Raw genomic sequence first — 14,593 nt, forward strand, 5'->3', positions numbered from 1 at the left:
CTTTATACATAATGACATCAACTCTGGCATAATGACATCAACTCTAACATTGAGTGCTTATTCTTGGATTTCGCCAAAGCTTTTCATGGGGTGGCGCATGACTTACTTCTTCTTAAATTAAGCAAACTTAACATAGACACCAAGGTATTCCACTGGATTAAAGACTTTCTTTCTGACAGCACCCAGTTTGTCACTGCTAACTGCTGTTTTTCTATACTTTCTCCCGTCTCATCCGGCGTACCACAAGGGTCTGTGTTGGGACCCTTGCTCTTTCTCATTTACATTAACGACCTCCCTGACTGTATCACGTTTTCATCAATAAAGCTGTTTGCCGACGATTGCGTCTTTTCTAAAGAACTAGCCCAACCCTCTGATCAGCAGAATCTTCAAGAAGATCTTAACCATTTGTCCTTATGGTGCAATAAATGAATTATGCCTCTAAACATCAAGAATTCAAAAGCGTGCGAATATCTTGACGGGGCCACACAATTAGCCACGCGTATTTTCTTAATGGTATCCTACTATAGATCCTGTGACCTCTTACAAGTACATCGGCATTCACATCATTTGCGACCTTTCTTGGCGCATACATGTTGACTATGTTACTAACAACGCAAACCGCATGCTGGGTTACTTACGACGTCATATTTCCCGATCACCTTCGTCAGTAAAACATCTACATATAAAACGCTTGTCCGCCCTAAATTAGATTACGTACGAGGTCTGTTAGAAAAGTATCCGACCTTTGGCCGAAGAAAAAAAAAACACCGCATATCCACGGGGTAAATGATGATGAGTGGGCGAAGCTCCGGAGGGAATCATCGGTAAACCGTGAATCTTCCGTGTAATTCGCCCAGTCTCGCCGCACTAAATCGAACGATTGACTTCCACCAATGACACACACCATATGTGACATCATTCCTATTTTATAACAGCGCCCTTCATTATAATTGCACCATCTCCCGCTTAAGGGGACGCTAGCACAAACGCGTTAGAAACGTGCAGTACTCTCTAGTAAGTGGGAGGGGCCACAGCGTCTTACGCAGCCGTTTACACATGCCGGACCGTGCACCGCGTTTGCCGACGCCATTACATGACTGCTGAGAGAGTATAACCCCCGTATTCATAAACGCTCCTCGACTTGAACTTGACTTGCCACCGCCTTCAACGCGTTTCGAACGCGCTGCCCAAGGCGGTGGCAAGTCAAGTTCAAGTCGAGGAGCGTTTATGAATACGGGGGTAAGGCGGAGAGGCCACAGCGTCTTACACCAGCTTCTTACACGGGCCGTAACGCGCTAGCACAAACGCGTTAGAAACGCGCAGTCTTTCGTTAATGTTGGGTATTTATTGTCATCGTGGTGCGTGTGTCCATGTGCGCTTCGTGGCGTATGGTTAGCGCCGCGCGTTCGGAAGCGAGGGGTCCCTGGTTCGATTCCGCGCTACGGACACAACTTTCGGAAACTTTTTTTTTCATAAAAGTAGACGTGGCTACCTACTACTACTACATACTACAGAGGAGGGACAGACCCACACCCTAAGGAGCTTCGCCCCTAAAAAAAGTGGCATAACTGGAGCGTTGGAAACTTAATCACCCCAAAGTTGTCTCCTTGGGACTCCACACACTTCTCCCAGCGGTGCTGCCAATGTTGGAAGCATTCCGAGAAGGCATCTTGCGGAATGGAGTTTAGCTCAGTTGTCGTTTCAGCCATAATGTCCTCTGTTGCCTTATATCGCGCTCCTTTCAATGGCCTCTTCATTTGGGAAGCAGCCAGAAGTCGCAGGGAGCCATATCAGGATAGTAAGGAGCCTGTTGAACTACAGGAGTCTGGTTTTTCGCCAAAAAAGTCTGAATCAAGTGCGAGGAATGTGCAGGAGCATTGTCGTGATGGATGCGCCAATTTCCTGTTGACCACAACTCCTATCTCTTGCACCGCACAGCATCACGTAGGCGACGGAGGACATCCCTGTAGTACTCTTAGGTGATTGTTTGACCCTGTGGTGCGTACTCGTGGTGTACCACACCGCGGGAGTCAAAGAAAGCAGTCAGCATCACTTTGACGTTGCTGCGCACTTAGGCGGGCCTTCTTTGGTCTTGGTGACGTGGAATGCTTCCACTGTGACGACTGGGATTTGGTTTCCGGGTCGTACCCGTACACCCAAGACTCGTCACCCGTGATTATGGTGCTAATGAAGTCGGGGTCACTGTTAGTGGAATCCAGCGTGTCCTGTGAGACTTCAACACGAAGTTGCTTTTGCTTCACCGTGAGCAGCTTCGGCACGAATTTTGCCGCAACTGTCTTCATGGCCAAATCTTCGGTCATAATGGAATGTGCAGAAAAAGTGATGATGCCCACCTCTTCGGCAATTTCTCGGATAGTCACACGACGGTCCCGCATCACCACAGCGTTCACTTCGGCAATGACCTGGTCATTTCGGCATGTTGATGGCCGACCGGAGCGTGGCTCGCTCTCCACCGATGTGCGGCCGTCTTTCAACCGGTTGTACTGTACCACTCCTTCATCTGTGTGCTGCTCATAGCATCGTCACCAAAACCGTCTGAATCATCCGAATGGTTTCCACTTGGTTGTCGCCCAGTTTCTGGCAAAATTTTATGCAGTACCGCTTCTCCAGTCGCTCCGTCATTTTCCTTGCAATAAAAAAAAAACCGACGAGAGCACTGCGCACTACCACACTCAAACGCTGCGCCCCAGCGACTGACGCTATCGGCAGGCGGGAAAAAATTCGCGCATGCGCACGAAGGTGGAACATAGAGAAAGAAATGCAACGTTCCTCGGCGTTAGGTTGTTCCTCGGCGTTATCTTTCTGCGCGTTCTGCTGGCGCCAGCCAGAGACTCCCATGTTATCACTCTTGGCAATATCCATCAGGAGTTCGCAAAAAAAATAAGGTCGGATTCTTTTCTAACAGACCTCGTATGCTCTGTCTGGGACCCCAAAAACACTACACTTTCAGCAACTATTGAATCCGTCCAGAATCGCGCAGCTCGGTTCATTCTATCAAACTACACTCGGCATGCCAACGTATCATCAATGAAAGCAACACTTACCTTACCTGAACTATCCTTGCATCGCAAATGCTTTCGCCTTTCATTGTTCCACAGAATCTATCATTATAATCCGATTCCAAAAGACGATCTTTTTTGCCGCTCACGCGTCTACGTATCATCGCGTTCAGACCATAACTAATAAGTTGGTGTGCCATCCTATCGGACTAATACAAAGAATGCAACCACCTTCCCGCTTCCATCACCCCCATCACCGACACCGACAGCTTCTCGACTGCCATTCATGAGGCCTTTTGTTAACATGTTTTCCTTTTTACCTATTATAACTGTATTTTTTATTGCGATAGCAATTATATGGACACTTCAACCGGATTTCTGCCGTCGGCGTCGCCGTCGCCGTCGTCGCCGTCGCCGTCGCCGTGAGGTTCCGTATAGATAAAATCTTCACCGCGCGCCGTATGCCCGAGCGGAAGCGTGCGGGGACGCGCGCTAGCACGGAGAGCGAACGCACTCAATCTCCCACGCGCAAGCAACGGAGCGGGAAGCGAGCACCGGAGGGAGCGGGGGGGGGGGGGGGGGGGGCACTTCTACTGTGCCAACAACCGCGCTCGTCGCTCGACCGCACGGTCTCTTATCTCTCCCACGCGCAAGCAAGGAAGCGGGCAGCCAGCGCCGGAGGGAGAGGGGGGGGGGGGGGGGCGCACTTTTCCTCTGCCAGCAACCGCGCTCGTCGCTCGCCGCACCGTCTCTTATCTCCACACGGCTCTGACCTTTATGGACGCTCAGTTTCCGTTGAAGCGATAGACCGCACGTACCTTCGCCCGCTGCTTGCTGCTGCCAGCGTTTTGACAGTCGTTGTCTGCAGTCATTCAGTGTGATCTATTCATATTTGTTTGTGCGCGCTCACACCACGCTTGTTCATTCAGTTAGTAATAGTCGGGCCACATTTTCCAACGCACGCTACACATGTAATGCTGCCCGGATCGGCAGTGCAGCGCTACAGGTGTGTCCCTTCGCACGCGCGCTGCCCACGGGAAGCGCTTCTCATCAACACCACCGTTTCACACGCGCCTTCTCGTGGTCATCGAGTCTCTCTTCATGTCGGTCTACTTACGCCGCAGCAAACCTGCTTACTTAATCAGCTCATGTTTACTACAATTCATATTGCTACCAAAGCCACTCACCTTACATCGTATGACATTGCTGTGTTGCTATCGCATTCATTGCTTCGCCCTTAGGGCGAAACTGTGACATTTTTTTCTTTTACTTTTCAAACATTTGTTATTTTCCACTCCTTCCTGTAACGCCCTCAGGCCTTGGAAGTATGCTAAATAAATAAATAAATATCTATAATGAAACCCATGGAATTCTGTACTAGCTGTGCTATCCTTTTCTATTTTTTCTGATTTATTTAAAATTTCGGCCCCGGTCGTCTGAGCTAATTAATTCTAATTATTCCATACACTTCTGCAACTCATCAAGTAACTAAACATATGCTCTGCTATCATATCTATAATGAAACCTATGAATTTTGTACTGTACAAAGGTATTCGCAAAGGTTTTCTACTTCTTCTGATTTATTTTGAATTTCTTCTAAGATAATTAGTTTAATTATTTTAGACATTTCAGTAACTGAACTTGTAACTGGAATCATGTCTATAATGAAACTCATGAATTGTATACTGTACAATGTTTGTTTTTCTTTTATATTTTTTCTCAGTTTCCTCCCCGGTCATCTCAGGAGGTGAACCGGAAGTGCTGCGTAATAAACAAGAGTGTCACTCGATGCTCGTGCGACTAAAAAGAAGAAGAAAAAGCGAGGAAAATAATAACAAAAGATTTTTTACAAAACGCCATTCAGACTCCGGAATATTCATTTAAATCCAGCGTCATTTTTCAGTGTACGAAGGAATCGGGAATGACGAGCCCATTTCAGGAGACCGGCTGCCGGTTTTATCTTTATCGCACGTGACGACGATTGCCAGCGAACTCCGCTTTTTGCGACACACTGCGTTCTGAAGCAGCTTTTGTCGTTTTTATTTCTTCGTGCCGCGAGGTAACGTTCTCGCGAGAAATTCGAAAGGGTAAACGTCATGAGTAACTCATACCGACGCGAAGTAAACGCCGATGTCCGGCAAAGCTGGATCTGTGAAAGTACGTACGCCACCTTAGTGGATGACACAGAGGGAAAGCTTAGTGCCAACACGAAACTATAGGCCTAGCGAGAACAGAGGTAAGCTGATATGTGTAGGAGCGAAAGTGGAGACCGCTGCCGAACTGGGCCGAGAATAGCGGCAAGGTGTATGTTAGAGGTTAGAGGATATCACTTTTTTTTATGCCAATTGAATAGGAAAAGTAATACCGAATACGGAATTGCAGACGTAATATTTACAGAAAGAATATTTGATTTGGTTTAATCAGGTACCGCGCCTGCACTGACTAAAAAGTACGGCTAACTATCAGAAACAAAGGGTCATTTTTCAACACATCATCACCAATCGTCTTTAGAAGAACTGCACGAATAGCCACTCAACGACATTAGGGCATGGTTGCAAATAAGCTCGTTAAGAAAAACATTGCTGTTATATATGATCACCTTTCCAACATAACTAAATAAATTATTACCGAAAAACTATTAGAAATTGCGGGAAAAGAAACAGAAAAAGCTACTGAAGGACTTGTCAACAGCGGAACACGTGTAAAAAGACCAGTTCCAAGGAAAACGTCGCTGGTTGTTTCGTAAAAGATAAAACTGCTACAGACCTATAGGTATCCAAAAAACGCTAAATGAGCGAGTGCAACTAGAAATCACAGGTTGTCATGCAGGCCTCCACCGCGAAGCTGTAGGCAAAACTTGTATCACCTATTTTATTTCTTCATTTCTTCGAAAACATTTGTCGTTCCTCGAACGGCCAGTCGCGCGGCAATTTTCCGTGTATTCGCCGCGGGCTTCTTTCATGGTTGGAAAAACACTTTTATGTAGCACGTATTGAGCAACCGAAAACTGTGTCTGGAGTTTTTCATGCTGTTCTACAATTTTCTCATTGACACTTTTTATCTCATTATAATAATTGAGAAGATTATTAATTAATTAAGAGTAATTATATAATTAGGTGGACTGAAAAAAATCTGAGTATCTCCAAATGGACGACAAACAACATCACCTCGGTTCGGTCCAGCTACGTGGCATTTGCCTATTTTTAAAGCTTGGCTAAAATTACGGGGGACACAATCATTATATATGCCACAATCTTGCAAACAATAAGGATCGGGCGCACACGCAACCACAGGATACAACAAGGTAGCTCATGCCCAAGTATGCATGCACGGTCAAATGGCTGCCTTATGACAAAAGGCGCTCGCAATCTTCAACAACACAAAGCGAGAAGGGGAAACTAAGTACAAACATCGGCGGCCTCGATGACGGGAGCCAAACAAATAGCCTTGCCGTCCACCCACCCGTCCTTGCGACCTCGCACAAATTTTCCCGCGCGAACAAGAGATACAGCTCAATCGTGGAATTCTTCCTTGTTTTTATAAACACCGGTCCCAGACGCGCGCGGTGTCGCTGGCACTCCATAGTATATGCTTTGGAGCTAGATAACGTTATCTGTTTTCGCAGACAACGAAGTCCCTAGACAAACTTTCGGCCGCGCATAGCAACTGCACAGCTCTCTATCACGCGCTCTACGAGAGCACGTATCAGTAAAGCTTGCTGTCCACGCAGTGCAGTGAACGGAGCAACAATGCGAAAGGCGGACGTGGTTGTTGAGGAAGGACACTCTATCCGTCTGGGTCCTCTCACATTTGTATTTTTTCCTTCCTTTCTTTTTGCTAAAAAGTAAAAGCATGTCTTCAACAACACGACCGAACATGAACTTCAAACGGAGCGTCGCTGGCGTTTTCAAAAGCTCTTTTGCACGCTCCGCTAAGGAGAGAGAGAGAGTGTGTGTGTGTGTCGTTGAGAATAGGAAGAGGCGCTATTTTCTGCACCCCTTTAGGGAGCACTACTCAGCGCCTTGGGGAAGGGGAGGGAGATATAAACAAGAAAGAAAAGTTAGGCAAGTCTTGTACTCTTATAACGCAAGATGGCGAAAGCCTCCTACACATTTGGTAATACGTGAGTTATACAATGGGCATTAGACTTCTTTGTAAGACATATTGGTAATGCATTGAGTTATACAATCGGGGCTTGATTTCTTGCAAGACATAACGAGCTGCAATGAGAAGTACACGTGGGGCACTAAGGCGACCTCCTCACTGTACGTTCCTCCATCGCTCGGCGCCGACAACCGCCGCCGCCGCTCCGACTATGACGTCAATGCGCAAAGCGCGTGCGCCCGCTTTTCTGCGTAACAACACCTGGCGCGACAGCCAATTACTAAATTTAAAATTCGACAGACGCTTAAGACTGCTTACGTGGGGGAGTGAGAAAGCATTAAACCATTTGTGGACCTCGGAACGTCATCAACGCGCCCGTTTTATACACACATCGCGTGGTGCCACCTCCTCCGCACCGTCACGTGCGTTGACGCACGCACTAGTCAGCGAAATGTTTGCGACGTGACATGTGCAATCAGGCACGCACTAGGCACACCTTTAGTAAGCCAGAACCGTGGAGCAGCCACGGCTTCAGGAAAGCGTGCTCGTTTTGCACCCCGGAGGCCCGGGCTCGATTCCCACACAGACCGAAGTGTGTCAAATTTTATTTTCAACACCACTAATTTACTTTGTTTACAGGAGCCTCCCTGAGGAATGTGACGTCAATCCGAGCATTTCCTGAGGTGTTTTTACGCTTTGCGGGGTCGGCCATTCTCGCCACGGCGCTGTTTCGCCAAAGGCACCGCCAACATAGACACCCAAGGCTTCTTCGCATAGAGCTAACATAACTAACTCTAGAGGAAACGCTCCCTATAGCGCCCGTGTATTGAAATCAGGAACCACAAGGGCGCCGCCATGTTGCTATCCTATACAGGCGCGCAGGCACGGAGGACGAGATGCGATTCAGGCGAGGCACGCGATCAGCGCGATCCCGAGCCTCCGTCAGTATGGCAGTGCCATTTAGTTCAGGTGCCTGCAAACGCAGCCTTTTAGACACCATAAATTTTACATAAACATTTTCTAAATATCCATCCGCGGCCTTTCTGAATAATGCACGGAATGATCTTCAAACGTTGCCCATGCCTATAGGCACGGACAAAAAGCGAACACTTACACGTATACGTGTAAGTGTTCGCTTTTGCATAATATTGTCGCAACGTCAAAAATAGAGGTCGCACAGCCCTGATCAAAAGGAATAGCAGCAGGTCGCCTTTTTAATACAGCGCGCTACTGCGACTTCTTCACAGCGCCTAGATAGAAACGCGCATGCCAGCTGGCATAGTCCTCCTCTTCATCAGAGTACAGGCGCGGCATTTGCGTCCCTCCGAAGGAAGCATCGTCCCGATGCGCAACGTAAAACGTATGAGGGCGGTGTACAAATGGCACAGAGTAACACGTGCAAAACAAAACCACAAAAAAAAACTGCAGAAAAGAAGAAACGAAACTTAGTTCGACAGATACGGCTTCATCCGCACCACATGCACCAATTCGGGTAAGTGTTTGCGGTGACTGGAGCTACTGCCACTGTCAGGAACGACCTCGTAGGGTCACGTCGCTCAGGCGTCGAATCACTCTGTACGGCCCAAAGTACCGTCTTAGCAGTTTTTCCGAAAGCCCACGACGGCGTATGGGTATCCAAACCCATACTTTATCGCCGGAAGTGTAGAGAACGGACCTGTGTCGAAGATCGTACCGTTTTGCATCTTGGTTTGGCTGATAGCAGATACGTACGCGGGTAAGCTGTCTGGCTTCTTCGGCGCGCTGAGTAAATTCGACAACGTCGGTAGGTATGTCGTCACACTCGTGAGGCAGCATGGCATCCAACGTCGTCGTGGCTTCGCGACCGTGGACCAAGCTGAAGGGTGTCATTCGAGTAGTTTCTTGTCGAGCGGTATTGTACGCGAAAGTCACATAAGGCGAAATCTGATCCCAGTTCTTGTGTTCCACGTCGACGTACATGCATAGCATGTCTGCGAGGGTCTTATTAAGCCGATCGGTTAATCCATTGGTCTGGGGATGATAGGCGGTTGTTTTCCGGTGGCTTGTACCACTTAGTGTGAGAACCGAGTCAAGAAGTTCTGCAGTGAAGGCAGTTCCCCTGTCTGTGATGACTACTTTTGGGGCACCGTGCCGAAGGACGACGTTTTCGATGAAAAAATGAGCCGCTTCGGCTGCTGTGCCCCGCTGTGTAGCTTTATTCTCCGCGTAGCACGTCAGGTAATCGGTTTCGACAATGATCCATTTGTTTCCGGCTGTAGACGTTGGAAATGGGCCCAGGAAATCCATTCCAACTTGGGTGAAAGGCTGTCCTGGTACCTCGACTGGATGTAAGAGACCTGCAGGCTTGCCGGGAGGTGCTTTGCGTCTTTGGCAGTCGGCACATGTTTGTACATGATGTTTCACAGCAGCGGGTAGCTTTGGTCAATAGTACTTGCGTCGGAGTCGGCACAGTGTTCTCGTGTAGCCTAGATGACCTGAGGTGGCGTCATTGTGGCATGCTGTTAGTATTTCTTTGCGAAGCGATGTCGGTACGACAAGCAGGTACGTGCTGCCGCTGGCAGAAAAGTTCTTATAGAGAACATCATTCCGCAGACAAAACGACGGCAGTCCCCTGGCATAAAGTCGCGGGACGTCTTTACTTCGGCCTTACAAGAAATTGATGAGGGGGAGCAGCTCTGGGTCGTGGCGCTGCTCCTGTGAAATGGTGACGGCGTCAACGACGCCCAAGAATGCAGCGTCCACGTCCACGTCATCGGTACCTGCGGGCTCGACGGGTGACCGCGAAAGGCAGTCGGCGTCGGTGTGCCTTTTCCCTGATTTGTAAATAATGTTCATGTCGAACTCCTGGAGTCTGAGACTCTAGCGCGCCAGACGGCCAGATGGATCTTTCAAGTTAGTCAGCCAACAAAGAGAATGATGATCGCTGACAACCTTGAATGAACGGCCGTATAAATATGGGCGAAATTTGGTAACCGCCCACACCACGGCGAGGCATTCCTTCTCGGTAGTCGAGTAGTTTTCCTCCGTACGAGAGAGAGTTCGGCTGGCGTAAGCGATTACTTTTTCGAAGCAGTCTTGCCACTGCACCAGTACGGCCCCCAGACCAACATTGCTGCCATCGGTGTGAAGTTCTGTAGGGGCTTCCAGGTCAAAGTGCGCAAGAACTGGGGGCGTTTGCAGGCGCTGGCGTAGTTCGTCAAATGCTACTTGCTCATGTTCACCCCATAGAAATGGAACATCGTCTCGTGTAAGGCGTGTTAACGGGGCAGCAATACGTGAGAAGTTCGCAATGAACCGCCGGTAATAGGCGCATAGCCCCAAGAAGCGCCTCACTGCCTTCTTATCGGGTGGTGTGGGGAACTTTGCCACGGCCGTTCATTCAAGGTTGTCAGCGATCATCATTCTCTTTGTTGGCTGACTAACTTGAAAAATCCATCTGGCCGTCTGGCGCGCTGGAGTCTCAGACTCCAGGAGTTCGACATGACCATTATTTACAAATCAGGGAACTTTGCCACAGGTCGTACACCCTCGTAACTGACGACGTGGCCGAGGAAGCACAGTTCACTGAAACCAAAGTGACATTTTTCGGGCTTTAACGTCAGGCCAGCTGAGCGTATGGCTTGAAGAACAGTGAGTAACCGGCTTAGGTGCTCCTCAAATGTAGCTGAGAACACTATGACGTCGTCTAAATAGACCAGGCAAGTTTGCCACTTCAGGCCTGATAGTACGGTGTCCATTAAACGCTGGAAAGTGGCTGGCGCTGAGCACAGACCGAAATGCAGTACCTATAATTCATAAAGACCGTCGAGAGTCACGAAGGCCGTTTTCTCACGATCTCTCTCATCGACCTCTATCTGCCAATACCCGCTTCGTAGGTCCATTGATGAAAAATAACGTGCATGCCGCAGCCTGTCCAGCGAATCGTCTATGCGTGGCAGCGGGTAGACGTCTTTCTTCGTGACTTGGTTTAATTTGCGGTAATCGATGCAGAAGCGCAAGCTGCCGTCTTTCTTTTTGACCAAGACCACGGGTGACGCCCAGGGTCTGTTCGAAGGCTGTATTACGTCATCCTCAAACATCTTGGTCACTTGCTTTTGAATCTCTTCACGTTCTTTTGGAGCTACACGGTAGGGGTTTTGTCGAATCAGCCTCGTGGTATCATCCGTGATTATACGGTGCTTGGTCAGTGGTGTTTGTTTCACTTTTGACGTAGTCGAAAAGCAATCTTCGAAGTGGTGTATCAGCTCCAAGAGGCGCTGTCTCTCAGAAGTCGACAGGGTGGAGCTGACGTCGAAAGACAAATGTGTCGAGGCCGGAACCATCGTTTCTTGACGTTGTACAGCCAAACAATCGTTTACTTGGGTGACTTCGTCGCAGTAGGCAATTGCGGTGCCCTTGTGAATGTGACGGCGTTCGTCGCTGAAGTTCGTGAGAAGGACTTCCGCATTTAATGAGTCATGTCGAGTAGGCCTCTAGCAATCGAAATGCCTTGGGTTAGCAATAATGCAACGATTTGCTCCGCGATCACATCCCCATGGTAGGGCTTCCGGCACGAGACAGATACAAGGCGGCAGGAGCGCGGTTGAATGGTCACATCGTCGGTTATTCGCAGACGCTCATGTTGCCCGTCATGAATGGTGTCGGCATAGGGGCTTGCAGAGAACGTCACCATACGGCCCGGAATGCTTATGACGGCGCCGTGATGTCGCAGAAAATCCATCCCTAAGATGAGGTCTCTGCAGCAGTCGGGAAGAATGACGAAAGTGGCAACGAAGCTGGAATCACCGATGTGGATTCGAGCGGTGCATGTTCCCGTTGGTGTCATTAACTGGCCACCGGCGCTTCGTATGTGTGGCCCGGTCCACGGCGTCTTTACTTTCCGAATGCGGTCGGCCAGCTCCTGCCGCGTGATTGAGAAGTCTGCGCCAGTATCAACAAGTGCTGTGACGTGATGTCCATCTATCAGAATGCTAAGATCGGCACGGGCAACGTCGTCGGCGTTAGTATTCGTCGTCGTCGTATCGTCTTCTTGGGTAGCCCGAGGGGGGGGGGGGGGGGGGGGGGGGGGTATTTTTGGCGTCGCGCCACTGGGCAACCTTCCCCCCGGAGGTCGCTGCCGTTAGTTTCCCCGGCGCGGACTAGGGGAACGACCACCCCTGACGACGTCAGCGAAACTCTGGCGGTTTGGGGAAGTGTAACGTGCAAGTGACGCGGACTGCAAGCGACGACGTGGTGAAGCTGCCTGGCTGGTCGACAGGTGATCACGATTCGGAGCACAACGGTCGTCAAAGCGCAGAGAAGCGGCGGGCGAAAAACTTGCCACCCCAGCCTCTCGATGGGGACAGTAACGGGCAATGTGGCCAGGTTCCCCACAGTGGAAACATACTGGTCGACGGTCGGCCGTGCGCCACAAGTCAGTACGGCGAACAGGAGGTCGTCTCACAGACTCTCGTGGCCACCATGGCACGGGAACGGTCCGAGGCTGAAATAGGGGTACCTCCGGTGAAGGGGGAGGACGTCGGACCACGTCGGCATAGCTCAATGGACGTGCCTCAGGGCATGGAGGTGGTGAGGAGAAGGCTTGCCGCAACTCTTGGCGCACGACTTCGGCAACAGAAAGGACTGGAGATTCCGTAGGAGGAATGCCGAGGGCTCGCAGCTCTTCACGCAGAATGACTCGAATCATTTCCCGTAAAGAAGGCTGGTCAACACCCTGAGCTGCGGCGCTTATTGGTGTGTTGTTGGGTAAGCGGTCAAAGTGGCGGCAACGTTGCTGAAGTGCCCGCTTAATGATAGTCGCTTCTTTGATGAAGTCGTCGACCGTTGTGGGCGGGTTTTGTACAAGGCCTGCAAACAGCGGTTCCTTAATTCCCCGCATAAGATGCACCTTCTTCGCCTCGGTCATATCGGGGTCAGGCGGCGAAACAGACGGGCCATATCCGCCGCATACATGACGATCGATTCGTTCGGCTGCTGTACGCGAGCCTCAATAAGTTGTTGTGCGTAATCGCGCCGGTCCGAGCTTGTGAATGTATCGAGGAGCTGACGCCGAAAATTGCCCCACTTGTGGAAGCTCGCTTCCCTGTTCTCGTACCATGTGCGAGCACTCTTTTCGAGCGCGAAATAAGCATGGGTCAGTTTCCGTCGCTCGGTCCAGTGGTTGACATCAGCGACGCGCTCGTACTGATCGAGCCAGTCCTCGACATCTTCAAAAGCATCTCCATGGAAGGTTGCGGGCACGCGAGGCTGTTCAAGAGTCACCTGGGAAAGGTTCGGCGCCGTCTGAGAAGAAGGTAGAGTGGCCGATGGTGTTGGAACTGCCATGCTGGTGGAAGGCGCAACGGGAGGGAATTCCGGGCTCAGGCCGAGCAGGCGCCGACTGAATCGATCTACTGGAGTCGTTACGAGAGGTGGAGCTTCCGGACTGGGTGTACGGGACCTGATAGGGGTTGAACGCATGACGTTCAGGGCTCCAGCACCTCCACCAGTGTCGCAACGTCAAAAATAGAGGTCGCACAGCCCTGATCAAGAGGAATAGCAGCAGGTCGCCTTTTTGTTGTTGTTGTGGCCTCAAAACATGGCTCGTACCCACGAGGGGGATTGGTTTGGTTTGGTTTGGTTTGGTTTGGTTTGGTGCCTATAGATATAGCACAACCCACTACGGGGGATTGGCCATGAATCGGGCGGCAGTGGGAAGAAAAATGAAGGATACCTAAATGGGATTTTCTTACTTAAGAATGAGATAATAAATGAATTATAATCGTTAATATTAATTTTCATGCTATAGCATCTTAAAATTTGAAGCAAATATTTTTGTTGTCTTGTGAAAAAAAAATTAGCATGGCAGTCTCCTTGTTTCCATTACAAAATTAAATATGGCATCACATACGTTCCTATGACAGTGTCCTAGTGCCGACGCCCCCAGAGATAGAATGATAGGTAACGTGATGGTCAATCCAAGTTGGCGAAGGGGACCTCTAGAAGTCATTTTTTATGCATGGTGAGCCTACGACACTCTATAAAAAAATGATCCATAGTTTCGGGTTCATTGCAATAAAAGCATTGAGGGGAAGGCGCCAAACCAGACCTATGGGTATAGAAATTAAGCCTTGGCCTTTTTAATACAGCGCGCTACTGCGACTTCTTTTTCTTCACCGCGCCTGGATAGAAACGCGCATGCCAGCTGGCATAGTCCTCCTCTTCATCGGAGTACAGGCGCGGCAATATGTTGAATATTTTTATTTCTATTAAAATGAGTCGTAGCAACATGGCGGCGCCTATGCGGTTCCCAATATTTCGCTCTGCTTTTCCTCCTGAGTTATAGTATATTAACTCTATGCTTCTTCGCCTTAAAAGAGAGCAGGTGGAGGCGATTACAACGCCCTCGACTGTCAGCGGTAGCCATGCAGGCAGCGCAGTCCGACAGCCCCGTGTCCTCCAGGTACCTGTAGGCGGAACCGTGGTACCAG

The 14,593-nt window shown here is 49.6% G+C and overlaps 1 protein-coding gene across 1 annotated transcript in view; it reads right to left on the reverse strand.

The window, feature by feature from the left end:
- Window positions 1-1,805: 1,805 nt before the first annotated feature.
- The window catches only part of LOC125947443 (histone-lysine N-methyltransferase SETMAR-like), a 56,419-nt gene continuing 43,631 nt past the window's right edge, over window positions 1,806-14,593 (reverse strand). Inside the window, exon 2 of the mRNA XM_049672171.1 lies at window positions 1,806-2,423. Coding sequence (XP_049528128.1) covers window positions 2,031-2,423 — 393 coding nt within the window. The 3' untranslated portion in view covers window positions 1,806-2,030. The remainder of the gene's footprint in view (window positions 2,424-14,593) is intronic.

The sequence above is a fragment of the Dermacentor silvarum genome, chromosome 8 (genome assembly GCF_013339745.2).
Source record: "Dermacentor silvarum isolate Dsil-2018 chromosome 8, BIME_Dsil_1.4, whole genome shotgun sequence".
NCBI classification, from domain to species: Eukaryota; Metazoa; Arthropoda; class Arachnida; order Ixodida; family Ixodidae; genus Dermacentor; species Dermacentor silvarum.